Below are 27661 nucleotides of genomic sequence, written 5' to 3'. Positions count from 1 at the left end.
GATTCGAGCAGACAGGCTCGAGCGTAACGTCCCTAATGACTCTTTGATTTTAGTCGCACAATAATCTTGGAATTCTTTAAGAGCCCACAAGGAGAACAAATAAGCACAATTTGATAAGATCCGATACAAGAATGAAAACATTATCTGTCAAGGAAGATTTTCTGGTACAGCGCTAATACTGGACCTCATTATACTGCAGAGGTGTTCCTAATGCTGCAGCTGTCGATGTATGCTTTTATTATATTTGCATCATACAGGATACTGTATGATGCAATATTTGAGAGGGATTTCATCAAAATGCAAAAAAGCCTGTGAGGTATTTCTTCCTAAGTCCATCCATTTTCAACACCGCTTATCCTGGTTAGGGTCACGGGGCGCTGGAGCCTATCCCAGCTGACTTCGGGCGAAAGGCGGACTACACCCTGAACTGGTCGCCAGTCAGTCGCAGGGCACATATAGACACGGACGACCATTCGCACTCACATTCACACCGTCACTGAGTGGGAACTGATCCCACGCTGCCCACACCAAAGTCAGGCGAGTGCACCACTACACGATCAGTGACTCTTCCTCAGTCATTCATGTAATTTATGTATTTCAAAATATCAATACAAATACCAACAAGCTTGCTAAAGTTAGTGATTTTTCTTTGTATAGATTCTCAGTCACCCAGGTCATGGTAAAGGTCAAATCGAGGCAACTGAACTCTTCTTGTCTTTTGAATTTGTGTTTTTTGGTTTTGTGAAAATGTTCAAAAATTACGGATGCAATTATGCTGTTAAGTTTATGATTTCTAACGGGTTTTCCCCCATATCTGCGTGGGGTTTCTACAGGTACTCTGGTTTCCTCCCACATCCCCAAAACATGCATGGGAGGTTAATTGAGAACTCTAAATGAATGTAAATGCGAATTGTTGGTTGCTTATAGAGTCACCTGGGAGAGGTTTCAGCAGTACGGAAAACGGATGGATGGCTGTCAAGGACTGATCGAGGTATTCCTTTTTCAATATATTTTTTAATGTTTAATTTTGAGTTTAAATGTATTACTTGACACTGGCAAACAACATTGAAAAAATACAGTAACTCAAATAAATCCAAGCAGTTAGGAAAACGGTAGGCCACGCCTCTTTCCACGATCTGCCAGCGGGTTTCTAACTTGCCCCCGCCTGCTTTTTGCCACTTCAGACAAGAAACGAGCGCTGCGGCACAAGAGTTTCCTTGCGTCTCCTTGCCCACTCGCACTCCAACTTCAAGTTGGAACTTCTTCCTTGGGCAACTTTTACCGCTCGTAACTATGGCCGACAAGGTGGAGGACGTCAAAGCGTGCCATGACGGCGAGGACCCGCTGGCCAACGGCTCGTCCCGCAGCGACGGCGGCTCGGCGGAGCCTCTCTCCCGGCGTGTGATGCGGATCGTGGAGGCCAACCTTCTGGTGATCCTCACCGTAGCGGGCGTCATCATCGGCGTCTTCATCGGGCTCGGCGTGCGTAACGTGGAGCTGTCCCGCACCCAAGTCATCTACATCGGCTTCCCCGGCGAGTTGCTCATCCGCCTGCTCAAGATGATCATCATCCCCTTGGTGGTGTGCAGTCTGGTGACCGGGGCGGCCAGTATCGACCCCAAAGCCCTGGGCAAGCTGGGCGGATGGGCCATGCTCTTCTTCCTGGTGACCACGTTGATCGCCTCGGCCATCGGGGTGGTGATGGCCTTCATCATCAAACCGGGCTCGGTGACGCTGACCAAACCTCAAGTGGCGGGTTTCGATGACGGCGTGCCCGAACCCAAAGAGGTCATCGACTCCTTTTTAGACTTGATCAGGTGAGTGAAACCCTCCGAATCCACCGTTGTTTGCATGTTTCGGCGCTTTGTCCAGGGCTCGTCAGTTTTATATAGTACAAACCCAATAGATTGCAACGAACACGTGGAGTTGCATCAGCCCGTGTTGCTGCAGGCTAAATTAACACTCATGGCCCTCTGGCACGCTCGTCACACACGTGATCCTCCCTTGTTGTTGTCCTCCCTCAGAATTGACAACTCGGGAATGCTCATATAAGTCACATTTGGCAGTAGGGGTTTACATGATTACATACTACATGTTGGAACAGCCATAGTCAAGCAGGAAGAAGCCAGACAGCTTATTGTCATTGACTGGAAACAACTTCACAGTCCTCCATCGGGTCCTCATTAAACTATGAATAGAAAAGGGTCTTTACAATGTTCTACATGCTAATTAACTCAAGGTTTCAAGTACTTTTAATTGTCATGCTAGCACACATTTACACATGATATGCAGTGTTGTTGCCACAGTTACCTTGAAAAAGTAACTTCGTAACTGTACTGATTACTTGAGCTTACTTAAGCACTTACTTACGAGTCACGTCAGCTCTGCAGCGTGTTAAACCAGCTCAGTTACAAAGTTGAAACTTTTCATTGTAAATATTATTTAAGTATTGTAAGTCCTTCAGTGACTCAGTCCTTAACCTCCATGACTGATTTATGACCGAGCACTTCGGTATGAATAATTAACCCACAATGGATTGCGCACTTAACACGCCAGTAAAACTGTATTCTTAATGTGTAAATAAAAAAGTCACAACAAATACACTTTTTACAAAGGAAAATAACAAAAATAGTGTGGCGATAGTGAAACTGTGCATTTGTTTGCACTTTTATGATACTGCACCGTCACTGTGGATTGTAGAATCAAGTGTCACGTCCCAATCGCTTTCTGCCGCTTAGCGAGAAATCATCGGTCTGCGTGAACAGTTAAATCCTATTGAAAGGCTGCACTGTGGGTTTTTTTTAGTCACTAGCCACAAGTCAGTACTTAGTGAGAGATTTTAATGACTCAAAAGTAGTGATGGTGAGATGAAGCATCATAACACTTCAGCCGCTGTTTGAGTAAAGGCTTCTTTATACTCAGGCGGCCGGCGACGTCACTGCGGCTATCCCACGCGTAGTTTGTCTTTATACTTGAGCGCAACCCACGCACGCTGTTTTGAAAGTGTGCTGCAGTTCTCCTCCAAGTCGGAGGTGTCGCTACAGCTGGTATTGGATCGGAAACCACAGGGTGGAGTTTCCTTTGCATTTTTTTGTCATTTCCGGTAGCCGTTTTTACTTTCCTTTCAGTAACAAGGAACAAAGCAACAACAATGGTGACCGCGACAGAAAAAATTGACCTAGATGACCAGATGATACGTTTAATTATGCTGCAAAATCGATCGAGAAGGTGGCGACGTAGATGGTATGTAGAACCAATGGGCATGCTGGTACGTCATCCCAGCATGTGACTAAAACGAACCAATCACGAGAGATGATCTCCGCTGCGTTCGACGCGCAGCAACTATTTTTGTCTGGTGCGCGGCAAACTATGCAGACATGCTGATCTGGGCAATTCGTCGGTCACGTGATGCAAAGCGGGCGTTGTCGGCCGCGCAACTGCGGGAGTATAAAGAGGCCTTAATGGTTAATTTTTTGATGCTGCATTGGACAAGAAACCACCTGCTGGCCATGTGCATAATCACTGGCAGCTGTAGCTTTACCACATACGGTATGTGCTGCGTTGCATTTTTGCGTCTTTTTGGCTCTTGTGAATAACTATGTATTACAAAACAATGTTTGACAAAGTTATTTCCCAACATGAAGTGTAAAATCGTTCTGTGTGCTTAAAATGTTCATCATCACTGGTATGGCAGGTTGTATAATGTTTTTCTGTCACTTTGGGAAAATGGCATGGGCTAAAGCGGGCAGAGGATTTTGAAAGTGCTTATTTAGAAATAACAGTTTCTCATTTTTGTGTTAAGTGATTCATTCAAGAGCAAGATTTTTTTTAAATTGTGGAACAGTAATTTCTCCTCTCCCAGTGAGGTTTCATTTTACCTTACTTTCTGTGAACACAATATCCCCATGAATAAACTGTGCGCGGCATAGCCGCAGTGATGGCAGTGCGGTCGCCGCCCGTGCGAGTATAAAGGAGCCTTAACAGTATAACAGCCTTCGGAATGAAGTTGTTCCTCAGCCTGGTCGTCCTGCACCGGATGCTCCGTAGCCTTCTGCCGGAGGAGAGAGGATGGAAGAGAGGGTGTGCAGAGTGGGTTGAGTCTTTCATGATGCAGAGAGGGGTGTCCCGATACGATCTTTGAGATCGGAAATCAGTCCAATGTCAGCAAAAAAAAAAAAAAAAAAGAGTAAAGAGTATCGGATCAGACTTGACCTAAAATCTCAGATTTTACCTCTTATCTAAGCAGTCCATTCCATGCTTCACTCCAGCACTTCTTTTCAGCGGACATCCTCTATTGCTACTCTTACGTTTAACCAACATTTGTCCTCATCAGATTAGCCAGTGTCATATTTGTTGCTCTGGTCTTTTGTATTTTCGCGTTAAAGTGCTGCGGGTCGTGGCCCTGGTTGTGGTCCCAGCGGAACCACGAAGCAGATGTAACATTAGCGACAAGAGTTGATCCGCAAATACATCTTGTATTAATTAGGAAACGCGCCTACAATTTATGGATGTTCAAAGTCTGAGGACAACGATTTGAAAATGTTTCTTGATAGCTCTAGGTCTAGAACCCCTTTACAAACAACATCTGCCATTTCGAAGTGATTATATAGCAGACATACAGCAGTTAAATCGATAAATATGATGCAGAATGCGCCTTCTGTTATTTGCATCCAGCGCCTTCCGGTCTTCGTCTCTTTCCGGCGCTGTGATGTCACATGAGCCAAATAGCCCGTTCATTCGGGGTTGTGTGCTATTGTTCCATGCTGTTGTTCCCGTCCTTGTATGTATGATTTAACAATGCCACAATGTTTTTTTCTGTGGCATTTGGTTGTACAAAGGGTTCAGGCAGTGGCAAGAGTTTTTTTTGGCTTTCCAAGTGAAAAAGGAATACGGGACCAATGGGTAGGGAAAATCAATTGACAGGGGAAGAAACGTGGTCAGCTATGGGCAAGCATTCCAAACTGTCCCGATCACTTCGAACCGGCGTGTTTTGAGAAAGACTTAGCAGAAAGCATTGGATACAGAGGTAGAGGCTGAAACCAGCTGCGGTGCCAACTATTTTTCCGACGGCCATCCCGACCTCAATCGCCAGCAAGAGAACTAAATCTTGCAGTCACCACGGTCGAAGTGCCGCAGACTTGGCTGCTTGTCGTCGTCACTGTTCCGACCTTCTGATCGGCTCAAACATGTACGGTTTGACGATGCCAAGTTCAGTTGGGTGCTCCTGTACGTCAGAATCCTCCTCCTCCTCATATTCCAACACGTTGCTCACCATTGCGTATAGAGTGCAGCGCACTGTGTTTGGCACTTGCAACGTCCCTTCTGGTAGCCCTTGTGGTGGATAGAGTAACCACACCTCGGTGTCTTGAGCTTCGGGTATGTTCGGGGAGGACTCAATATGCGTCATAAAAACCTCATTTTTAGCTAAACCATGGTTGAAAACTTGCTGGAAGTTATGTGCATGTATTACATAACATATAAGCAACGCAAATATGAATCTTAACTGACCCCATAACATCTTTGTCATCTGACCCTTAATGTTAAATGTATTAAGCGATGGAGCGATGTGAGGGGTTATGACACAACAGAGAATGAACTAACTTCAAATTCAGAAATGGACAATAAACACAGAAAAATATTGTACTTAGTATTTTCCTGGAGTATGCATTTGGGATTAGTCTTTCAAGTTGGTAATAGTGATAAATGAAGTGAAACAGACATGATTTTTGTCAATTCTTTGCCAGAATGAGAGTGCTTAAAGAGGAGGATGCTATTCACGTGGCACAGCTTGAAGCAGGCATCAGGTGCAGGTGGAAATGATCCTGGCTGAAGTTGGAGGCTAGAACAAAAAAGCAAAGAAATGAGGCAAATTTCATTTAAAAAAAAAATTTTTTTTTTTAATTTTTAAAATTGTACATCGCGATGTACATGAGAGGTGTAAATAAATGTTTTTCTGCATGAATATTTTTTTTTATTTTTTTAAAATATTGTATTCTTCAGTCTTCCAGATTGCTGAATTTATGTTAAAATAAAAAAATTCTCTGCAGGGGCCCGGGGGATCCCCAGAGACCCCCCTACAATGTTGTTTTTTTTGCCACTTTTTTCATCCCTTTGGTGTTTGCATGTCTGCACAGGGAGAACTGGGGCTACCAGGGTAGCTAGGGACGTTCCTGTAAAAGTGGTGCGGTGGGAAAGCCCCTTACTTATTTTTACCCTTGATTAAATGTTATTGCGGTCGGTTTATGGCCCACGGGCTGTAGGTTGTCCACCCCTGAATCAGCGAGACATACGTCTGACTAAACGTGTCCTCAAAGAACGCTGTTGACTAGCTTGTAACACTTACTAAGTGAAACATAACAATAGAGTAGTTATTCAGCATGCAAATCAAGATAATGATTTTCTTTTGATGGCTAGAGCAAGGGGGGGGGGGGTCACTGAATAATCACGGAATGAATCAGTGTAGAGCAGACAGACAGACTCACGCTGAGCCATTATGATAATAGAACAGCAAGCCCCGTGTCTCTTATTATAGCGAGCCCTCTCAGTTGGCGTCCTGCTTTCTTTTGACGAGAGCCCATGTGGCGGCATGGCTACTGCTGTTCAACGAAGTGTAAAAACCAAAACAAAAAAGGGGCCTCATGGTCAACCGGTACACTTGTTGCGTGTTTGATACGTCTTTATTTTGCATGTATCACTGCAGCACTTACAGGAGACAGAAGAGACACATCCATGTTGACTGCTCCCGTCTCATAGTGTTTGTTTTTCATGCTCATCTCTGGTATGGCAGGTTGTATAATGTCTAATCGTGTGGGGAGTGAAGACTCAATGCGGTGCGGTGACAGTGTGTACAATGTCCACAGAGTCGTAATTTATAAAGCTCGCGACACGTAAGACCAGAGTTGTGTGTTCCCAGCGCGTCTCAGCCTTCCAAAGGGGCCGTGTTTTACGTGAGAAGCGGATACCAACAGTTCGGGCGAGGAGGTGCCCGCTGGCCTGGTACCCACTCAGATTTATAATGACATTGATCCGTCCCCTCCACTTTTTTAATCTCCCTCTCTTCCTGAAGCCGGATGTACACATCGGCAAGGAAGATGAATCTTACAAACCCTAAATGGAAAATGGAGGGGACCCTCCGCAAGCACAGACTTTCTCCAGCTTGTGACTGCTATGCGACGTGAGGCTCCCTCTCGTCATGGTGAGGGGGCCGAACGCGCACGTGCGCTGTTCATAATAACAACACGGCACTCTATTTTCAGAATGGCGAGCGTGCAAGTGGAAGAGATTGACTAGAGCGGTGAAAAATATTTGACCACCATGTATTTATATAGTGAGACTGCGTTGAGGGAGCATTAAAACATGCACTAGCAAAAATGCGACCACATTAAATTACTCGCACAAACTGAGGAAAAAAGGAACATGTTTAAATTGGAGAAAAGCAGCATTGTGACCATTTTGGTTGCAGTCTCAAGGCCTGCCATAACCATACCATCAAAACTCAAGACCACAGCAGACTTGTTATGGTCTTTCATCCTGTGAATCACTTCCACGCTGTCATGTCCTACATAACGTGACGTTGATGTGTTTCATTTAAACTGAAAAAAAAATGGCCCAAAGTAGCATGTGAAGGAAATTCCTGACTACTCTTAAGTCAATAAGCAAGAGCAGAAAGCGCAACTGGGCCACATGAATTTGTTCTTGGGAGATTTATGTTTGACTTGAGGTTGTTCAAGGGCTTTAAGCGGAAGATTATGATGCTAAACACAACTTGAAGTCGGTATGGGGAAAGCTTTATCACTCTCCAACGCATCTGCTGACTTGAGTTTATGTTGATGCCGAATTCTGGTGCAGTCCTACGCATAGACTCACTGGTTTTCCGTGAATGCCTGGGTTTAGCGTTTTCATCAGTAGTGGTAGCAGCAGGCCTTCCACCGGTTCGTTTGTCAAGAACAGATCCTGTTTCAAGAAACTTGCCCTGGCTAGCATACATTGTAACCAGGTGTTGGAGCAGTGTGAGGGCCACAAAGCTTCTCAAACTGGTGCCCACCTACAGCCGGGCACAGAAAAACGTCTTGCCAAGCAACACTTTTGCAGTGGAGCTCCAATGGCAATTGGCGAACTGTAGACAAAGGAAGGCTTACAAAAACTGGAAAGCTTAAGATGTTAAATGCTGATGACCTCACGTCTGTCCAAATGATACCTGAAACGAAATAGAAAAAAAGGACTCGTGTAGTACATTTTGGAACTTCCTTTATATTAGAAGTGGTGGCTAACGGGGGGATTGATCATTTAAAGCTTCTGGTATTTCCACATGATCAGTCTTGTGATTCTAATATTATTGTCCATAGGGCATCTAGCTACAGTCTCAATGCTGCTTTTCTCCAATTTAAACATGTTCCTTCTTAAAATGTTGTGTATTTGATGAGATACTTGATCTGTGTGGTTTCAACACGACTGACTCTGCAAAGTCAAATTGAATCACTTAATGTTGTGTTGTGCTTTTAATAAATTATAAACGGCACGTCATTTGATTTTCATCTGGATCATGTGACACTCAGGAATGGCATCTGTTTATGATTTTGTTTTCACCACAGAAACATCTTTCCCTCCAACTTGGTGTCTGCTGCCTTTCAGTCTGTAAGTTGTGCATCTTGCATCTGTATAAAATGTTTGTTAATAAGGAAATGTTTCCCTGAGTTTCTCAAGCTGACAAAGTCTCTCCTTTGCAGTACGCAACAAGCTATAAGCTGGTGAGCACAAATGGCACAAATGGAGTCCCCAACATCACAGTGGAGAAGGTGAGAAGGGAAGAAAAAAAAGTCACCCAATAAATTGTATCAAGGTTGGTTCTTGGTGTATGTCCTGACTGTCTTGCGTGTGTAGGTTCCCTTTGGAACCGACCAGGATGGGATGAATATTCTGGGCCTGGTGGTGTTCGCCATCGTATTCGGTGTGGCCTTGAGGAAGTTGGGGGAGGAAGGCGAGATCTTGATTAAGTTCTTCAACTCCTTCAATGAAGCCACCATGGTGTTGGTGTCTTGGATTATGTGGTAAGGTTTGGGGTTTGTTGAGGTGCATTGTTTGAAATTCTTTCCCTTTTCCACTGCTCGGGTGCTACTTGCATAGACATGGCTCTACTGGTGAATGACACTTTTCCATTGGCAGAACAAAGTAAATTTCTAGTACCTGATTAGGTGGGGTTCCAAGTGTGGCGATTTTAACCACTGCTCTATACGCTCACTGAAGAAATTTGTCGTCATTGCAACATTTTGAGGACAGGGCTAGAAATAACACCAATAAACACACTTGCTATTGTTAGTTTACTGGAGTTCTACAATTCAGTCTCCTCTTTCCTGCCGCCATGCATTTTTGTGCTACCCTCAGAGTAAAATTAGTATTCTTACTATGGTTGCTTTCTGTCATCGTTTTTGGTGTAGATGTGTTGAATCTGGCGTGGTTTTCAATTTCCTGCTTTACTTGGAAAGCCAACCACACCTAGGCGATTAGAGCTGTACAGTGAAAACGCTGTAAACTGGAAATATGTTCAACTCCAAACCCCTCACAAAATAAAACATTTAAACACATGGATAACCAAATACGATGTCGCTGGCCAGCTAAATTCGAAAAAATTGGTTCAACGTCGAGATGAAATAAAGGTCGACATAAAAATAATATATCAAAAATAGAAAAAGAGGGATATGACGACTTATTCTTCTGGCTAAACATGGCGTCTAAAATAGAAAAAGGAAGTAAGAAAAAGAAGGACTTAGAAAATGGACAGAAAAGGCCTTCTGTGACATTAAACAACATTTGGTGTCCAGTACTGCGCAGGCCCTTCCAAATTATGATAAAACATTCATTCAAATGGTAGAGTTAAAAAAAAAAAAGCTATTACATGACCTCCGTACTTACACAACAATGCGGTGATACATTAAGACCTAGAGCTTATTTTTCGACTAAATTAGACAGCGTGATGTGGAAATGGGCGGCACGGTGGCCGACTGGTAAGAGCGTCAGCCTCACAATTCTGGGGACCCGGGTTCAATCCCCGGTCCCACCTGTGTGGAGTGTGCATGTTCTCCCCGTGCCTGCGTGGGGTTTCTCCGGGCACTCCGGTTTCCTCCCACATCCCCAAACACATGCATTAATTGGAGACTCTAAATTGCCCGTAGGTGTGACTGTGAGTGCGACTGGTTGTTTGTTTGTTTGTGCCCTGCGATTGGCTGGTAACCAGTTCAGGGTGTACCCCGCCTCCTGCCCGATGACAGCTGGGATAGGCTCCAGCCCGCCCGCGACCCTAGTGAGGAGAAGCGGCTCAGAGGATGGATGGATGGATGGATGGTACCTTCTCCTTAATGCATTCACTGTCGGCCGTTTTCAAAGCAGGGTTAACCATATTACAAACCATTTTAGAGCATTTTGACATCTTTCAAGAGCCACAGAATATTATATATATATATAGGCAGCGAACATATTAAAAGAAAGAGTAGACTCTTCTTTCACCAGGAAAAAAAGTTTGTGTCTGGCTTTTTCCATTGTTTCGTTATCAGCTGTAGAACATGGGTTGACTGCACCAAAAACACCAGTTTCTGACTAGAAAGCGGAGAAAATGAGCTTTTTTTTTTTTTTTTAAATAAAAAAGAAACATTTCAAGCACGACTGATTTCGACGCTAATGCTTTGCTTTTGTGACACTTCAAACTATAAAACAACAAAAACAAGACTTAGAAAGGGATTTTAATGGTAAAATAATTTATTTACAGATATAAAACTAAGTCGTTTGCTATTTACTCGATAAACAGCTTCATCTTTTATGACGATAGCGACACACTTTCTACTACCTACCGCTGCTGCACATACTGTTTATACCATACATACATATACAGTGTAACCTGGACAAAGAAATGTACAAAAAAATTGTTTTTACTGTATAATAATATGGGTGCATAAAAAAAAGTGTAACAATCGGCTATATCAGACCACCCCCCGCGCTTCTATTAGTCCGTTCTATCGAGGTTCCACTCCGTTCAGTGAAAGGTGCCTAAACTTGTCCGTCTTCCAACATTTCTCTCTCATAAATGACGTGCCAAGCCGAGATTCACCCACTAATCTTTATTTTCTACTCTATAAAGATGAGCTAATCTAAAATCCAAAGCGATGCAACGCCGGCTTCTATTGTGATCTGTTAGTTATTACAGTGGTTTGTTTACAAACCTGAATTTCACAGGCAGGCTGGGCGAGACCCTCCTCCATGCCTACCCGTTGAAAAAACATAATTGACGAATATATTCATCTGTGGCAGTTAAACGGTTGGATTCCAGTTGTTGAATATAAATCGATGGCGGTGATTGAGTTAACAACCTTTGTTCAATTCATGCCCCTCTCCTCTCAGGTATGCCCCCTTTGGTATTATGTTCCTTGTTGCTGGAAAGATTGTTGAGATGGAGGACGTCGGCACGCTTTTCGCAAGCCTGGGAAAATACATAGCGTGCTGCATTGTTGGGCACGCCATCCACGGCCTCATTGTGCTGCCTGCCATCTACTTGATCATCACGAGGAAGAACCCGTACGCCTTCCTGTGGGGAATATTCACAGCTCTGGCCACAGCCTTTGGAACGGCCTCCAGGTAATGAGCTTGCGCAGTCCCAACAGTTGGAGTCAACGAAGAACAGGAGTGATGTGTCCCGTGTAATGGATGGCATATTGGGCATGATGCGATTGGCAGTCGTAGTGGTTCACATTGTTGACTTCTGTGCTGGTACTGTGTGATCAGTTCTTACAGTATGTCAAACTTTGGCCCTAAGTCAGTCACCTACGATAAACTATATTTTAAACAAGCTGAAATTGTTGATTGACAAATTTGTGTTGGGATAGAACCATGTGGAACACCACTCCTGAACCAGTAAACCAGACCAGGGATTTTGAGCTTGTTTTTGTTTACATCTGCAATTCCTTCTTTTTACGCTCATGACTCTGTCTCCTCCAACCCCCCTTGTAGCTCTGCCACGCTCCCCCTGATGATGAAGTGCGTGGAGGAAAATAACGGCATCTCCAAGCAAATCAGCCGCTTCATCCTTCCCATTGGTGCCACGGTCAACATGGATGGAGCCGCGTGCTTTCAGTGCGTGGCTGCCGTTTTCATCGCTCAGCTGAACGACTATTCCCTCAACTTCATCCAAATCATTACCATCCTGTGAGTAGTCCATGCACCTGCACAACGATAGGATTTGTTTGTTTGAAATGTCTTTATGTTGTTGATATCTTTCTTCTTTCATCCAACCAGCGTGACTGCCACGGCTTCAAGTGTTGGTGCAGCAGGAATACCCGCTGGTGGGGTGTTGACCCTCGCTATCATCCTGGAAGCAGTCAGTTTGCCCACCAACGATATCTCCCTCATCTTGGCAGTTGACTGGCTGGTGTGAGTACCCAGCCCTTTAATAGCATCGCTTGCTGTTCTTTTTTACCTTTTGAATTCATTAGTGGGCTTATCGCTTTTGACTCTTTTCATTGGGGAAACCACGTACGGAAATCTGCTGTTTATAGCGACCATTTAAAAAAAAAAATATTTTTTACGGGTTTTGACAGTATGCTTAAATGCCCTAACGTGCATGTGGGAAAGGATAGGCACAGTTGTCGATGCACTTTTTAGCCGTTTATTGAACGCCAGTAAATCACACAAACACAATTAGCACACTCACACGAGAGCACCTTTCAGCTCCCTCCTGAGACGCCGGATGGTGGACCAGAATTTCCTCGAAGCTGTCCGGACGTCTTTCTCCATGGCCTCAACAAACCCATCCCATGCCCGAGATTTTGCTTCAGCGACCACCAAAGCTGCATTCCGCTTGGCCAGTCGGTACCCATCAGCTGCCTTAGGAGTCCCACAGGCCAAAAAGGCACGATAGGACTCCTTCTTCAGCTCGAGGGCATCCCTCACCGTTGGAGTTCAACGGGTTCAGGGATTGCCGCCACGATAGGCACTGACCACCTTACGGCCACACCTCCGGTCGTCTGCCTCAGCAATGGAGGCGCGCAACATGGTCCACTCAGACTCTATGTCCCCCGCCTCTCCCGGAACATGAGCAAAGTTCTGTCGGAGGTGGGAGTTGAAACTCCTTCTGACAGAGGATCATGCCAGATGTTCCCAGCAGACCCTCAACAATACGTTTGGGCCTGCCAGGTCGGACCGGCATCTTCCCCCACCATCGGAGCCAACTCACCACCAGGTGGTGATCAGTTGACAGCTCCGCCCCCCTCTTCACCTGAGTGTCCAAGACATGCGGCCGCAAGACCGATGACACGACCAAAAAGTCGATCATCGAACTGCGACCTGGGGTGTCCTGGTGCCAAGTGCACATGTGGACACCCTTATGCTTGAACATGGTGTTCGTTATGGACAATCCGTGATGAGCACAGAAAGTCCATTAACAGAACACGGCTCGGGTTCTGATCGAGGGGGCCGTTCCTCCCAATCACGCCCTTCCAGGTCTCACTGTCATTGCCCACATGAGCATTGAAGTCCCCCAGCAGAACGATGGAGTCTCCAGTGAGAGCGCTCTCCAGCACCCCCTCTAAGAACTCCAAAAAGGGTGCATAGGCACAAACAACAGTCAGGACCAGTCCCCCCCACCCGAAGGCGAGGGAGGCTACCCTCTCGTCCAGCGGGGTGAACCCCAGCGTACAGGCACCAAGCCAAGTCCAACCCCTCTCGAGAGGACTTGTACCAGAGCCCAAGCCGTGTGTGGAGGCGAGCCCGACTATATCTCGTCGGAACCTCTCAACCTCACACACCAGCCCGGGCTCCTTCCCTGCCAGAGAGGTGACATTCCACGTCCCTAGAGCCAGCTTCTGTAGCCGGGGCTCGGATCGCCAAGGTCCCTGCCTTCGGCCACTGCCCAGCTCGCACTGCACCCGACCCCTATGCCCCCTCCCACAGGTGGTGAACCCATGAAAAGGGGGACCCACGTTACCATTTCGGGCTGTGCCCAGCCGGGCCCCATGGGTGCAGGCCCCGCCAGCAGGCGCTCGCCTTTGAGCCCCACCTCCAGGCCTGGCTCCAGAGGGGGGCCCCGGTGACCCGCGTCCGGGCAAGGGAAACCTCAGTCCATTAACATCTTTCATCATAGGGGTCTTTTTGCCATGCTTTGGTCCCTCACCTAGGACCTGTTTACCATCGGTGACCCTACCAGGGGTGTGAAGCCCTAGACAACTTAACCCCTAGGATCATTGGGGGACACAAACCCCTCCACCACGATAAGGTGATGGCTTCTAGGAGGGGACATCAGAATAATGAAAACAATTAAAAATAAGAAGAGGGAGTATTTCAAACTCACCTGTTGCACAGCAAAACTGTTGCAGCGCAAAGGCATACATATCCACCATTTTGCAAGGCCATCCAGCTGTACAGGACAGGCATTAAATAAACCCCCCAAAAAACCCGCTGCATTCAGATCAATGAGGATGGTGAGCTGGAGGAGGAGCTCGTTGGTGATCTTGATGAGTGCTGTTTCGGTGCTATGGAGGGGGCGGAAACCATACTGGACTTACATTTTACTTTACTTTGAATGTTAAACTTTTTGTTTTTAAAAATCAAAGTACACTATTCGCTGTGGTGCATCCATCCATCCATCCATCCATTTTCTGAGCCGCTTCTCCTCACTCGGGTCGCGGGCGTGCTGGAGCCTATCCCAGCTATCATCGGGCAGGAGGCGGGGTACACCCTGAACTGGTTGCCAGCCAATCGCAGGGCAAATACAAACAAACAACTATTCGCAACGGGCAATTTAAAGTCTCCAATGTTTTTGGGATGTGGGAGGAAACCGGAGTGCCCGGAGAAAACCCACGCAGGCACGGGGAGAACATGCAAACTCCACACAGGCGGCGCCGGGGATTGAACCCCGGTCCTCAGAACTGTGAGGCTGACGCTCTAACCAGTCGGTCACCGTGGCGCCCTCTGTGGTGCAATTAATTTTTAATTGAACCATTGAAATTTTGTTTGTTTCCTATATTCAAGTGCAGTGTTAATGTTCAAACTATATATAATATTACAGTGGCGTACAATACTAATTTTATGGAAGTAAACCTGTTTCTCAGTTTTGATGAACACGTATGCCTACTATATTGGTGAATTTTAAAGTTGGTCATTATGGTTGTACTTTTAGAGTGTGTGTTTGTTTTCGACGTGGTAGTTGGTGCAAAAAGTTTGAGAACCACTGGACTATAAGGGTACTTCTCAGGCATATATTCTTGATACTTTGCGAAAAATGACCACACTTACTGCAGCTTAAGTCAGTTTTGAAACTCTTTTTTTTATGTTTGTCTCTTAATGTGTGTCTGTAATATACTGGGCGGCATGGTGAATGACTGGTTACTATATCTGCCTCACAGTTCTGAGGTCCCGGGTTCAAATAAGACCTCCCTGTGTGGAGTTTGCATGTTCTCCCCGTGCCTGTGGGGGTTTTCTCTGGGTACCTTGGTTTCCTTCCACATTCCAAAAACATGCACGGTAGGTTAATTGAAGACTCTAAAGTGTCCATAGGTGTGAATGTGAGTGCGAATGGTTGGTTGTTTCCATGTGCCCTGCGATTGGCTGGCGACCAGTTCAGGGTGTATCCTGCCTCTCGTCCGAACTCAGCTGAGACCCTCGTTAGGCTATGCGGTTCGGAAACATATGCTAATTTCAAAGTCAATAATTAATGAATAGAACATAATATAAGGCGGCACGGTGTACGACTCGTTAGAGCGTCAGCCTCACAGTTCTGAGGACTGGGGTTCAATTCCCGGCCCCAACTGTGTGGAGTTTGCATGTTCTCCCCATGCCTGCGTGGGTTTTCTCCGGGCACTCCGGTTTCTTCCCACATCCCAAAAAACATGCATTAATTGGAGACTCTAAATTGCGCGTAGGTGTGACTGTGAGTGCAAATGGTTGTTTGTTTGTATGTGCCCTGCGATTGGCTGGCAACCAGTTCAGGGTGTACCCCGCCTCCTGCCCAATGGTAGCTAGGATAGGCTCCAGCACGGCCGCGACCCTCATGAGGAGAAGCGGCTCAGAAAATGGATGGATGGAACATAATACAAGTCAATAGAAAGGCCTCTGCACACAACGCATATACATGCCTGTAAAGAAAGTGAACGTTAGCCTTTGTCTTACATTGTTACTCAGTTTCACTATCAGGTTATGCTTGTTTTTTAGTACAAGTCATAACTGGTTGCTGTTAATAAATTTTATTCTTGTTTTTTAGTGACCGTACATGCACAGTACTGAACGTTGAGGGCGACGCCTTCGGAGCAGGACTCCTGCAGTTCTTCGTAGACCGCACATCCAAACGAGAGGAAGGAGCGGAGCTGGGCGAGGTCATACCCGTCACACCTGCCCCCGAAGACTCACCGCTCATTGAGATAAAAAGTGACGGACAGAGGGTCAACAACAAAAATTCACACCGGGATAAAGAATCTGTCATGTAAGCCAGTTGTGGACCTCACATTTGAGCTAGTTAAAACATTACCATGGAATCTGCAAGCAGACACTCTGGACCTCTCTCTTTCTCTTGCTACATCCAAAAATGGTTTGAGAAGCGAGGATGTACTTGATGCAGCACAACAACTGTTAAAAGTTTTTTTATTTTTAATATTGTAGCATTTGCTATATCAAAATCCATTCGTCAGTATGATTCATATAAATATGTGAATGTAGAAGCTCAATGATTGCCTAAAAGATATGTTTCAAACTATAGTAATTTATTGGAGGTCAAGTAGGAGTAGGTGCCTATTTTGCGTATGTACTCTACTTTGCTGTTGGTCACTGGCCCTGTACGAGATAAACGGTGATTGTCATAAATTTTTAATTGATACTAACAGAAAGGTTGATGGCAATTGAGCATTGGGAAACTGCTTGTTTGTTTGCCAAACGTTTTCATCTCGAACTGGTGCCTTTCAAAACTATTCAATGTTTTGTGTATATCGTCGGTGCTTTGGTGGTTATGTGGTCTGCAATACAGATTTTCCCCATGTTTCACTCATAACATTGGGAATATCTGTCCCTTGGAGTGAGTTTGCAGATTTTAGCCTCACTAAACACCCCCATGTGTACAGTGCTAAACTAGCATCAGCACTGCATACCAGTCAACCTTAGCTAACCACGACTGCTACATTGGAAGAAACTTATTTGTAATAGTGTTCCTATAACACTAGTTTTATGGGTTTGAATTTTTACTTTTTTGGAATGTATAATTAAAAACAAATAAGGTGATAAATTTACAGTGCTAAGCTAGCATTAACACTGGAAAACAGCCAACAATACCTAGCCACAGCTGCTACGTTGGTAGGAGGAATTTATATTGTTACTATAACACGAAATTTTGTTTTGACATTTTCTTTTTTTGTCAATTAAAAATGAAATGGACGTGATAAAGGTACCTCCCTGTGGAGCAGACATGTTGCTCATTCTGCGTCACTTCTGAATTCTCTCAGCTGCACGAGAGCCTTTGCTGCTTCTCTTCGCTGATATTATGCCCAGCAAACGAGTGTTTTTCAGAGGTTGATATTCCAAAATGTTCCAGAAAAGCTGCGGAACCCCAAGCTACCAGGGCAGTGGGAGGCTGGGGAGTGTGAGTGACCAGCCGTTATTCCTCCTAAAAAAAAAAAAATATCCTGCAAGCTCCCCTTTAATGGTTGACATTTGCCTCGTTGGAATGGTGGATAGATTGTTTTAATAGGATGGGGAGATTTCTGAATGTACTGAACTCTTTTTTTCATGCAATACTGGAGGTCTCTGTGGACATAGGCCATAGTCCACGTCACGTTAAAATCAAGTTTTAAAACGAGAAAAGAGTGTCTTAGCTTACTTACTGCATACCCCAACAAGGATATTCATTGATAATTGCAAGTCTCGTTCCCCAAACCAGATGTCTGTCATAGTACCAAGACAAACCAGTGGGTGGCAGCACGGTGCAACAGGGCATCCAGATCGATAATAAAAATACAAAAAAGAAGCTGGGCTAATTCTTAAAGCGAACTTCAGGTCACTTTCTAATTGGCGGTCGTTCTGTTTCACTTGACAACTAAGGATTATGTGGCCCTACAATCTTTGTGTTAACCACACACAGAAACAATTGTATTTTTAAATTGACCATTGTCTGTCCCCTTTTCTGAGGAAAAAAACCCCACTCAAAACATACCCCCACACCACAAGAAAATCGCTCAGGGTAATATCCGTTAATCAGGCCCTTGCTGACATTGATCGGAAGGTAAAAATGATTACATTTGGCCCGATTATCGGTATGTGGGCACTGCTCAAAATGAGTAAGAGTGAATCAACAGCACCCCTGTTGGAATAGCACACTACATTTTTTTCTCGATGGAGTCACTGCGATGTATGCCTCAGTTTTGGTTTTCTGCCCTTACGTTTCCTCATGGACAACAAAAGGGAACAATAACTAACACTATTTGTATATGTGCTAATGTACCAAAGCCAAAAATGCAGATTTTTTTGTTTCTCCTTAAGAGCAAAAATCCCATTGACCCCATAGGGGAGATTTGGTTTGTTTATTTTTGTAACCCAAATGAATGCATTTGCTTTGTTTATTGAGTTTTTTTTAGCCCAAAGAAAGCACAAATGCTTGGCGATCCAACAAGCAGTGTTGTAACTACCGGCACACGTCCGACATGCACCGACTCACGACATATCCAGTGAGTGTGAAAGGCTAAACAGTAAGGTTTTTGTGCGACGTTATCTTTAATCACATATGCAGAGACTTGTCATATATGTATGTGTATTATGTTCTCTTGTCAAGGACCCATGTGGTGCTTCCACTTGGTTGCAGGTCTTTGATCCCTCCATTTTGTGGTCTAAAATACAAACAACTTTCTGTGGTTATCTTTTAAAATTGGAGATGTCACGCTAATAACCAAATAAACTCCCAGATTTCCATCTGTTAACTATGTTATATTTAAGACTGTAAAACGTTGGTACGAATGTGTACACTGGTTGCCGTAAACAATAGGATATTACGCTGTGTATTTTAAGTCTTCAGTTTTAAGCAAATGTTTTTTCATAATTTAGTAATGTTGTGAACCATCATTTTTACAGGGGCTGTTTATCTGTAAGTTTGTTCATCCATTTTGGAAAAGCCCCCAGAGGTATTCTTGCCGAGTCTTATATTGTCAGAAGCACTCTGCTAAATGGGAAACTGTCCGAACACTGCTGTTTATACATTGGGCAATGATAGGAATGGGATCAGATATATACAGTGTGCTGCATAGACAGGTGCAAAGCTACTTAATGGAATTAGGACGCTTCCCTCAATGGCCTGACACGTGTGCTACTTGGCAGTGTCAAAATACTACACTAAACTATACCATATCCAGTTCTTCCATAGTTCACTACTCCATACTAGTTTTGAGTCCAGAAGGAAAAGGCCCAATCATAGATGTATTGCGTCACCTAGTGTTCAGCAAGTTGAACCACCATCATACAGTACAGTAGATTATTTATTTATAATGATGGAGTTCTCACAACCACAATATGCGATCATTGCCAAGTATGGTGTGCTTAATTTCCCCATACAAGCGCTCCAAACTCCCAAACAATATCAAAGACATCTAAGTTCACCTCGTGGAAGCCCAACAATACACTAACATACATTCAAGTGTGCAACAATTGTATGCTTAACAAAATCAGTGTAAAACAACGCAACAGGGCAGAATAAATTCACAAAACCATAAATACTGTACAGTAGTCAAATCCATCTGGTGATAATGTACACAGTAATTTTTACACTTGTGCAGTACAATGTACACATTTAGAACACATATTGCAAACAATGTATCATTAAGTATGGAGATTTGTCTGCTTTTGGTCACCTATGGAATCGTGGCCAAAGGTAAAAAAAAAAAAAGGACCAAACGTGCCACTATCACACTATATATACAAAGGTATTAGGTGTCAAGTGGGCTGAAGCCTAATGCAAATATACTCTCACAATTTGGCCCGGTCCAGTCTTTTCTTGGCAGGGTTGGGGTACTGAGGGTTCTCAACAACCCCCTCTCCGAATTTGAGCTCCAAGAAGGCGCGGTGGTTATTCGGGCCATAGGCATTGATGCCAGCGAAGAGCATGGGCATGAGCGGCTGCAGAAAGTGCTCGGGAAACTCCACGTCCTGCTTGTGCTCGGTCCATGTGTCTTTAGTCATGATGCCGTTGCGGGGGTAGAACGGCCACAGGTCCACGTGCAGGTGGTTGGCCTCGCTGTACTGCACCCTGTAGAAGTCGCCCTCCACCGCGCGTTCCCACACATAGCCGTTGGCATCTACCAGCGAGCCCGAGTCCAGGTTCTTCAAGTGATCACAGTTGGGTACGTCCTCCAGGTAGATTCCCAGGTCCACGTCATAATCCCACGGGATGATGTCTTGGTGGCGGACGGCGCCGAGCAATGTCCCGCCTTCGAGCCAATAGCGCACCCCGTAGCTCTCTAGGATGTTAATGACATATTTGGTGGTTTCTCGGAGTGCGCGCAGACAACACGGTGGCGTCCAGCGATCCAGATAGAGGTAGTCCGGCGTGTTGTCCTGCACCGTGCCGAAGCAGCGAGGTGTCTCCTTGCTACAGCCGTGCCACTGCTCCTTCCCATCCGGCAGCAGGATACGCTTCAGACCGAAGCTCTTCATCAGCTTCCCCGTGGACTCCTTCAGGCGAGTGTCCGCCTTCCACTGGTTGTGAGCTGAGCTGAAGAGGGGACGGTGGTTGGCGGAAAAACACGGGCTCTCCAGGAGCTTTACCTTCCAGCCCCTCAGCGTGGTCTGGATGAAGAGCGAAGGGAAAAGGGGTCGGCCTAACGGCACGGAAAGATTAAATAGATCCTCCGTGTGGATGAGCACCACGGCGTCGCCTTGCAAGGCCGTGCACACGCTACCGCTGCTCCCGGACGCCGCGGTAGAGTAAGTGGCCGTCCACTCGCGGAGGTTCACCCGCAGGTGGAGACACTGCACGGCGGATCGAGCCAGCACGGGCGAAGCTACCATCCTCACTGGACCACCACCCTCGCCTTCCAACTCCTTTATCAGCCTCTCAATCGCTCGAGGCGGCTCCAACTCCACACCGTCCGGCACGAGAAGCACAAACTCCGTCTGCACGTGAAACTCTGGCCTGTGTGCTTGCGGAGGCTGGTCCGGGCTTGGGGAGAGCACTAGGAGTCGAGAGCTGTCAGGGAGCACCAGGGGCGGGTACGGAGGCGTGTCAGCCACAACGAGGAAGGGAAGCTCAGGTCTTTGGCTCAGGAACGAATTGGCAACATCCCCGACGTAATTCTCAAAGTTTTCAAACTCCCGGAGGAGCACTGTCACGCGTGGGCTACGATTAATTGACCTCACCCCTGCCACTGCGGGCTCAACTCCAGGGCCGACGAGTCCTGCTATGGCTCCCACCAGAGCGGAGGCGGGTAAGGCAGCCCTCCTGGTGGACCTGCCGTGTTCCTTCCTCTTCTCCATCATTTGCTGCTGGGCCAGGGACACATAGTAGAGGATGAGGAGGTTGAGGATGATGGCCCCGGTTAACACCCCTTGGCATAAAGTGATCCGCATGGCCACGAGGGACTTCCAGTACTGTTTGAATGTAGAACTGCTGCCTTTAGGTTCTCATTGGTGTCACTAAACAGGAGTCCAATCTGTTAAAGAGAGGAAAAGCATGTACTGGGCCTAAATAACAAGGAAAAAAAGGAATGACATGAGCAATATATTATTTCATTTAAGCAACATCTGTAAACACAACAGGAAAATTTGATGAGGCAAGATTTCTTCAAACAATTAAACATAGCCAGCTGGGCTCAACATTAACTTTTGCACTAGTAGCACTGATAAAGTTGGTCGCACCAGCATGTGATTTGGTCACACAATTTTTTTGAGGCGGTACAGCATGACCATGGCATACCATAGGTTCGTATGACGTACCGATTGACAGTGACAAAATATATGATATTCACAAAATATTCTACTGTGAACAAGAAGTTTCTCTGCAACAAGCAGTGTTGACAAAACAGGTCAATTAAAAAAAACAACTTTTATTTCATCATTTGTTTGACTCAGAGGGGCCAGTTCTTTTAGTGAGAGCTTCTAACCTTCTTTCTTCACCTGGTAAAACCACTTAATTTTGACCATTGCCACAATCATATGATTGACAGTGTACTAGGGCTGCACGATATTGTAAAGAAATGACATTACGATTTTTTATTTATTTATTTATTTTTTAAACCTGCGACATAGATTGCAATGTGAAATAAAACAAGATCAGTGCTGATAAAGTTCATTTTCTACGTGATTTAGTTCAAAATTCAGTTTACAACCAAAGGGTTTTATGAAGTAACCGCTGCGCATGTCTTGACCTCTGAAGGGCAGTGTGGTGCACCCAATGAGATACACACTCGCAGTAACAAAGAAAGAAGTCAGTCGAATATTGTTATTATAACTCGTTTTTCACAGTGTTTGAAGAACATATGCCAGAGAGTAGTGTGATATTCCCTGTTTGTATGTGTTTATACAGCGTTTGTGTACCAATATTTATTCTTTTGTGAGCTATACATGCCACGCGTTTCATGCTAATTTTCCTTAGCTTGTCAATGGTGTTTTTCATTCGTGTGCTAGCTTTGAGCTAGCCATTTTTGTGAGTAAAAAAAGAAACTACATCTGTGATGTACTTGAATGTTTAATAAGTATAATTCTTTTGTTATGTCTGTTGCGTTTTACAGTTAACGTTAACTGGAGTGTGAATAAACAAGCAACATCCACTATTACTCCTTGCTACTGTGATAGCACCTTAGCAACCTGTTGAGATCAGATTAGATCCAAATCAGATCCAGCCCGACCTAATCCCATCCTAATTTTTTTTTGCTAACATCGGACCCCGTTCCGATCTCAAAGATCATATCGGGACACCCCTAATAAGTTGTCAAGGGATAATTTAAATCACTGATTCTAAAATTGGTATGTGGGCTCCCTCTAGTGGTACACGAATGACTCAGTTTAAGTACAGTTCTGTTCGGTTGTATTTATATTTTTAGCACAAAACATTTGCATTTAATCTTTAAGCACTTTTAGTTATAAACTTTTATTTCGGTCAAAGCTATATTTAACTTTTATGTGCAACGAATTTCAATTGAAACATTATTTCAGTTTTTTATTTTCATATATTTAAGCACATGTTCAAATTCTGTATGTTACATTGTCTTACAATAATATTACATATACTTTTTTTCGGAACAAAACCTCTACCTTGTTTTAAATAAACACTCAGGCCTACTACACTTCTGTTGGTCATGATAGTGGTACTCCCCCCCGTTTAAACCAAAACCTAACATACCTGTTTGTTATTTATTATTTGAATGTAAGCGGCTCAAGCTGGAGTACAAGGGGAAAACCCCCATAAGCATGGAGAGAACTTGCATACTACACACAGTTTGGCACCCTTAAATACTCAGAGCCATTTCTACCGTCTCCCATAGAAAAAAAGAGGGAGACCCAAGAAAGTTGGACACCAAAAGTGAGGATAACGCTGCATATATCGTTTTATATTTACCTGTATGAATAAACAACTACAGTATGTTACTGCATTTATGAAATCAATTTACTGCTGTAGATGCACGAAATTTTATATTTCTCCATGCTACAAAGACATTTTTGAAATCTGAGCCAAAGTCCATTTGAGTCATCCTCGTATTTAGGAAATTACATCCAAACTTAAATTATTCACCTGCAGCGCACCAAAAATGATGTTTTTCATCATTGTATCGCGTGTGGCGCATGAAGTCAGCTGTCAACTTGAATTAAAAAGGACTACGACTAAATTTGCCAGAAGGGCACTGATTAGGTGCATGTTTATTAACAATAATGTATTATACTCACATATATTCCATCGTGACTTGAAGCAGCTTCACATGAGCACTACCCTTGATCCTCCAGCTCTGGCATCTTCGCTCTTTGGACCAGCCTGGCAGGAACGAGGAGGCCAATTTATTTGCATTTTAGACTCATAGTGTACGGATATGGCTAAAACTATTTCAACATGTGTGCGTGGGGTTACGTACGGAAAGTCGAGCCAGACTGTGCCCAGCTGTCCAGTTTTTAGCTTACGCTAACAGGCTACCTTGTTAGCGTCAGAGTCGCGACGTTAACAGCGTAATTGTTTCCGGTTTGAGTAATACAAAATAAAGGTCCAGACAGAAATTAAAACAACCGCTCACGTTACAAACCGCTGCTCATGCAACTTTGATTAGTGCCAGTAGAGTTGTTTGCTCAAATCATTGTTAAACGCTGGCAAAAATTTCGTGTCTTGATGGATGTGATTTTTATCCAATATACATTAATTGTGGACATTTAATGTATGTATATTGCTCTAAAACCGGAAGTCAAGTAGCATGTTACTGCTCTAACTTCATCACCAACAAAACAGTCCTTGCTCACAAAATGCCAGGAAACGATCTCCCTTGGCGACGCACTCGTTGTGTATTACTGAAAACATGGCACTATATTTGTCACCTACAGTTGGGTATATCCAGTGGCAAACACAAGGAGGAGGAAACAGATTAGGAACTACCAAAATAAGAGAATTATTCAAACTATTAATATTTTGTATGGCAATACTTCAATCGTTTAGTTCGATGTATATTTAAATGAAGCCACACTATAATAAAATATTGTAAAGTTATTCATTCAGACCAAAAATAAACTTGTGTGACGAATAAATGATTCGAATGTGTTTTATATTGAAGGTTCTAAAGCGGATGGGTAGTATTTTACCGAAGGTATAGTAATTGTACTCTTTGCGTGTGTGAAAAAGAAAGGAGGGTTAGCCTTCAACGAAGTATCGCTGGGTTACAAGGAGGGCACTGGCGCTTCATTATTATTATTGTCGTCGTCCGTATACTTTGCCCGTGTCCGCGTTCTTAACCTGGCGAAGGGTTGAACGGTTAAAATGGAGGCGGACAGATCCGGCGGAGGACCAAACCCGAACTTCGGAAGCGGCAGCGGCGGAGCGGGGCGCAACCCAAACGGGCCCAAAGCAGCACCGGGCCAGTCAGCACCAGTAGCCGCTACTGGAGCTATGGCGGCGGCAGCGGTCGGGGCCATGCCCGGGTCGTCACACCTCCGCGAATCGCAGCAGGACGGCGATTCGGGAATGACCCTTCCCGGGATTCTGCACTTCATCCAGTACGAGTGGGGACGCTTCCAGGCCGAGAAATACCGCTGGGAGGCGGAGAGAGACGAACTTCGGGTAAATATTTTCATTGTTTACCCGTGTTAACACTCACTTAACCACGTCACAACATTAAATCCAGATTTTTACGCTGTATTTGGACACTATACAGTACAGCACCCCATACAGTCTATCAGATGACAACATGCTAATAGGCTAACGTTACACTAGGCGGCTGATGCTTCACCATGATTTAGACTATAAAACTGTATATAAAGTATACGCTGTACAGTCTGAAGGTGCACAATCAATCACTGAACCCCGCAAATCAATAGAGATTAGGTAATAGGTCCAACCTACCAAGTCCTCTTATGAATAGAGGTAGACTACATATGATGAGTATGGGTAACATTTCAAAGAGGAATTGATTTTACACGAGACGAATTGAGAGCATTATCAAGCAGATCATTTAAAGACGATTCCAGTGATGTAAGTTTCACTTTCCTGTGACAGATTTTAAGGAAGTTATGACTCTTTAAAAGGGGTGAAAATGCACCTATTTCTGGCCAGCGTCTTAATACAAAGTCATTAGGGTTGAGATTTTTGGTGTTGAATCAGAGTTTCAAACTTTCATGACTCTCGTAATCTTTATCCGACTTTCAAAAGGCTGGCATCATTGGAAAACTTGCTAAAGACAGAAACAGGTAATTATAGAAAGCCAGGTCTACAAGAAATGCACAAAATAATGGTGAAAAAACAACAAGTTTGAAGATGGCAGTCAGGTACTGTGTGGTTTAATGCGGCACTCAAACATGCGTAGAAAAACAAATTAAGAGTTAAGAATGACAAAAACTCTCCCAAAGCTGTTAAAGTACATCGTAAGAAATGAATATGGCACAGTTAAAAGGCAAATTTGTTGTTGAAATTAGCATTGGAAGTGACGGAAATATGAGCCATTATGGGAGGTCAGAGTAACATCACAAGGCACCTGAACAGCGATGCCTCCAAGAAAGTGTGTCTGCAGATCTACCAGTTTAAAGCAAATGTGTCAGAAGCATAGAAAAATATATAGCGAAGATGCACTTATGGAGTTGAAAAATGGCCTTACTCACCTACAAGTTGTTGAGCGAGGTTTTGCAATCATAAATTTGAGAAATGTTATCAGTTCTACGTCATTAGTAGTGTTGTATAGTGGTAAGGGGAAAAACACAAACACAGTTGAAACATGGAAAACAGTGGTTCTATCGCCACTCAAATTACGCCATCAAGAGTGTGGCATGTTGAGTGACCACTTTCGACAGCCAGTCAGCGGTGGATACACCCATACCTACACATGAGATGCTAATTTGTGCTACTTCATTTGGGTTGGACAAGTGTGACAGTAGTGTAAGTCTGCATTTAAAAAAAATTATATATATATATATAGAGAGAGCTCCAATCCCAAAACACCGATACCACTTTACCAGCGTGACGTAACTTCCAGGCAGGTCGAGTAGGAGCCATATCAGCCGTGTGGATATATTTTAAAGATAAACAAAGATGACAACACTTTGTTAAGACGACTGCAAGTTATTCTCTGTAAAATGATAAACGCCGCTGAGGTGGCGACGGAGGCCACCACATCTTGTGGGGCAGTGGGTTGTCCGGTTAAGTATCAGCTGTGCTCTGCGGCATGAAACCACTGCGTTGCGGCTTGTCGAGAAGTGATGCTGTGATAAACTTGTGATAAACTATCACTTCAGTTGTCTTGTCCCAGTTTTATTTTATAATTTGTGGTATTCTCCTCAAGAAGCAGTCTCGTATTCATTTAACACCCTTTATTTTGTATTTAACACACAGAGGTAACGTGGCATCCATATTCCTATTTGTATATCCACAAGGCATTATTACAAATCCCACTTATGTTTTAGGCGGGATGGATGGATGTGTATGAGGCATACCATTGTGCAAAACACACCAACATTCAGAAAGGTGCAGAGAAACTACAAAATGTTTGAATGAGTGTTGTCCAATGCTGCTTATAAATATAACATAACCTAAACATGTGACAATGCATTGTTACTTAACACTTTTACTCACTCCACTTCTCTGCCCTCCACTCCAATCTACGCGGGTATAAATAGAAGCCTGATAAAATATGGATGAACAATAAAGACGCTGTCGTAAGAATGACCTTCAGACACAGGCCATCATCGCGGTGCCTAACGTGGCCTGTCGTGGAACTTTTAATGACGTGGTTTACAGCAGTTCTCTAGGGTACATTTAGTGCCGTTCTGAGATTACCTTGCCTTCATTTAATCATCCGACGGTAACACGCCTCTGGCTTCGGGGCACTCAACATGCTAGTTAGCGTAGCCCCCATGGCCTTGCGTACTTACCAACATGCGTCGACTCACATGCCAGCTGCACGTGACATTAATGCCTTGTAAAATAAGAATCCTCGCTTCTTGTTGTATGTCGGCGCCATCTATCATGTTATGGTGGCAT

General features: G+C 44.4%; 3 protein-coding genes across 8 annotated transcripts in view; 2 read left to right on the top strand and 1 right to left on the bottom strand.

Moving 5' to 3' along the window:
* The first annotated feature begins 927 nt into the window (after window positions 1-927).
* Window positions 928-20731, top strand: slc1a5 (solute carrier family 1 member 5). The gene is made up of 9 exons (XM_061680941.1): window positions 928-991; window positions 1185-1817; window positions 8592-8634; window positions 8727-8795; window positions 8881-9047; window positions 11389-11622; window positions 11995-12189; window positions 12280-12414; window positions 16238-20731. Exons 2-9 carry the CDS (start codon window positions 1294-1296, stop codon window positions 16458-16460), a joined length of 1590 nt encoding a protein of 529 aa, XP_061536925.1. The 5' UTR covers window positions 928-991; window positions 1185-1293; the 3' UTR covers window positions 16461-20731.
* Window positions 18880-27661, bottom strand: part of fkrp (fukutin related protein) — a 19879-nt gene continuing 11097 nt past the window's right edge. For 2 of the 4 annotated variants that reach the window (XM_061680937.1, XM_061680939.1), the window contains 2 exons: window positions 23884-23968; window positions 18880-21684 (listed from right to left, as the gene is read on the bottom strand). In XM_061680937.1, coding sequence (XP_061536921.1) covers window positions 19972-21570 — 1599 coding nt within the window. In that variant the 5' untranslated portion in view covers window positions 21571-21684; window positions 23884-23968 and the 3' untranslated portion in view covers window positions 18880-19971. Of the gene's footprint in view, window positions 21685-23883; window positions 23969-24065; window positions 24149-27661 lie in introns of those variants that run through there. The other 2 variants (XM_061680940.1, XM_061680938.1) reach the window with 2 other exon arrangements.
* Window positions 24782-27661, top strand: part of strn4 (striatin, calmodulin binding protein 4) — a 41041-nt gene continuing 38161 nt past the window's right edge. For all 3 annotated transcript variants that reach the window (XM_061680936.1, XM_061680934.1, XM_061680935.1), the window contains exon 1: window positions 24782-25252. In XM_061680936.1, the coding sequence (XP_061536920.1) occupies window positions 24953-25252 (300 nt within the window). In that variant the 5' untranslated portion in view covers window positions 24782-24952. The remainder of the gene's footprint in view (window positions 25253-27661) is intronic.

The sequence above is a fragment of the Phycodurus eques genome, chromosome 7, assembly GCF_024500275.1.
Source record: "Phycodurus eques isolate BA_2022a chromosome 7, UOR_Pequ_1.1, whole genome shotgun sequence".
Taxonomy (NCBI): domain Eukaryota; kingdom Metazoa; phylum Chordata; class Actinopteri; order Syngnathiformes; family Syngnathidae; genus Phycodurus; species Phycodurus eques.
This window is presented reverse-complemented; position numbering and strand designations above follow the sequence as displayed.

What these genes read in the sequence shown, in the direction of transcription:
- slc1a5 (XM_061680941.1), top strand. Translation starts at nt 1,294, where the DNA reads ATGGCCGACAAGGTGGAGGACGTCAAAGCGTGCCATGACGGCGAGGAC. An exon ending in TTGGTGTCTTGGATTATGTG is followed by an intron (nt 9,048 to 11,388) that starts GTAAGGTTTGGG and finishes CTCTCCTCTCAG; the next exon opens with GTATGCCCCCTTTGGTATTA. An exon ending in TTGGCAGTTGACTGGCTGGT is followed by an intron (nt 12,415 to 16,237) that starts GTGAGTACCCAG and finishes CTTGTTTTTTAG; the next exon opens with TGACCGTACATGCACAGTAC.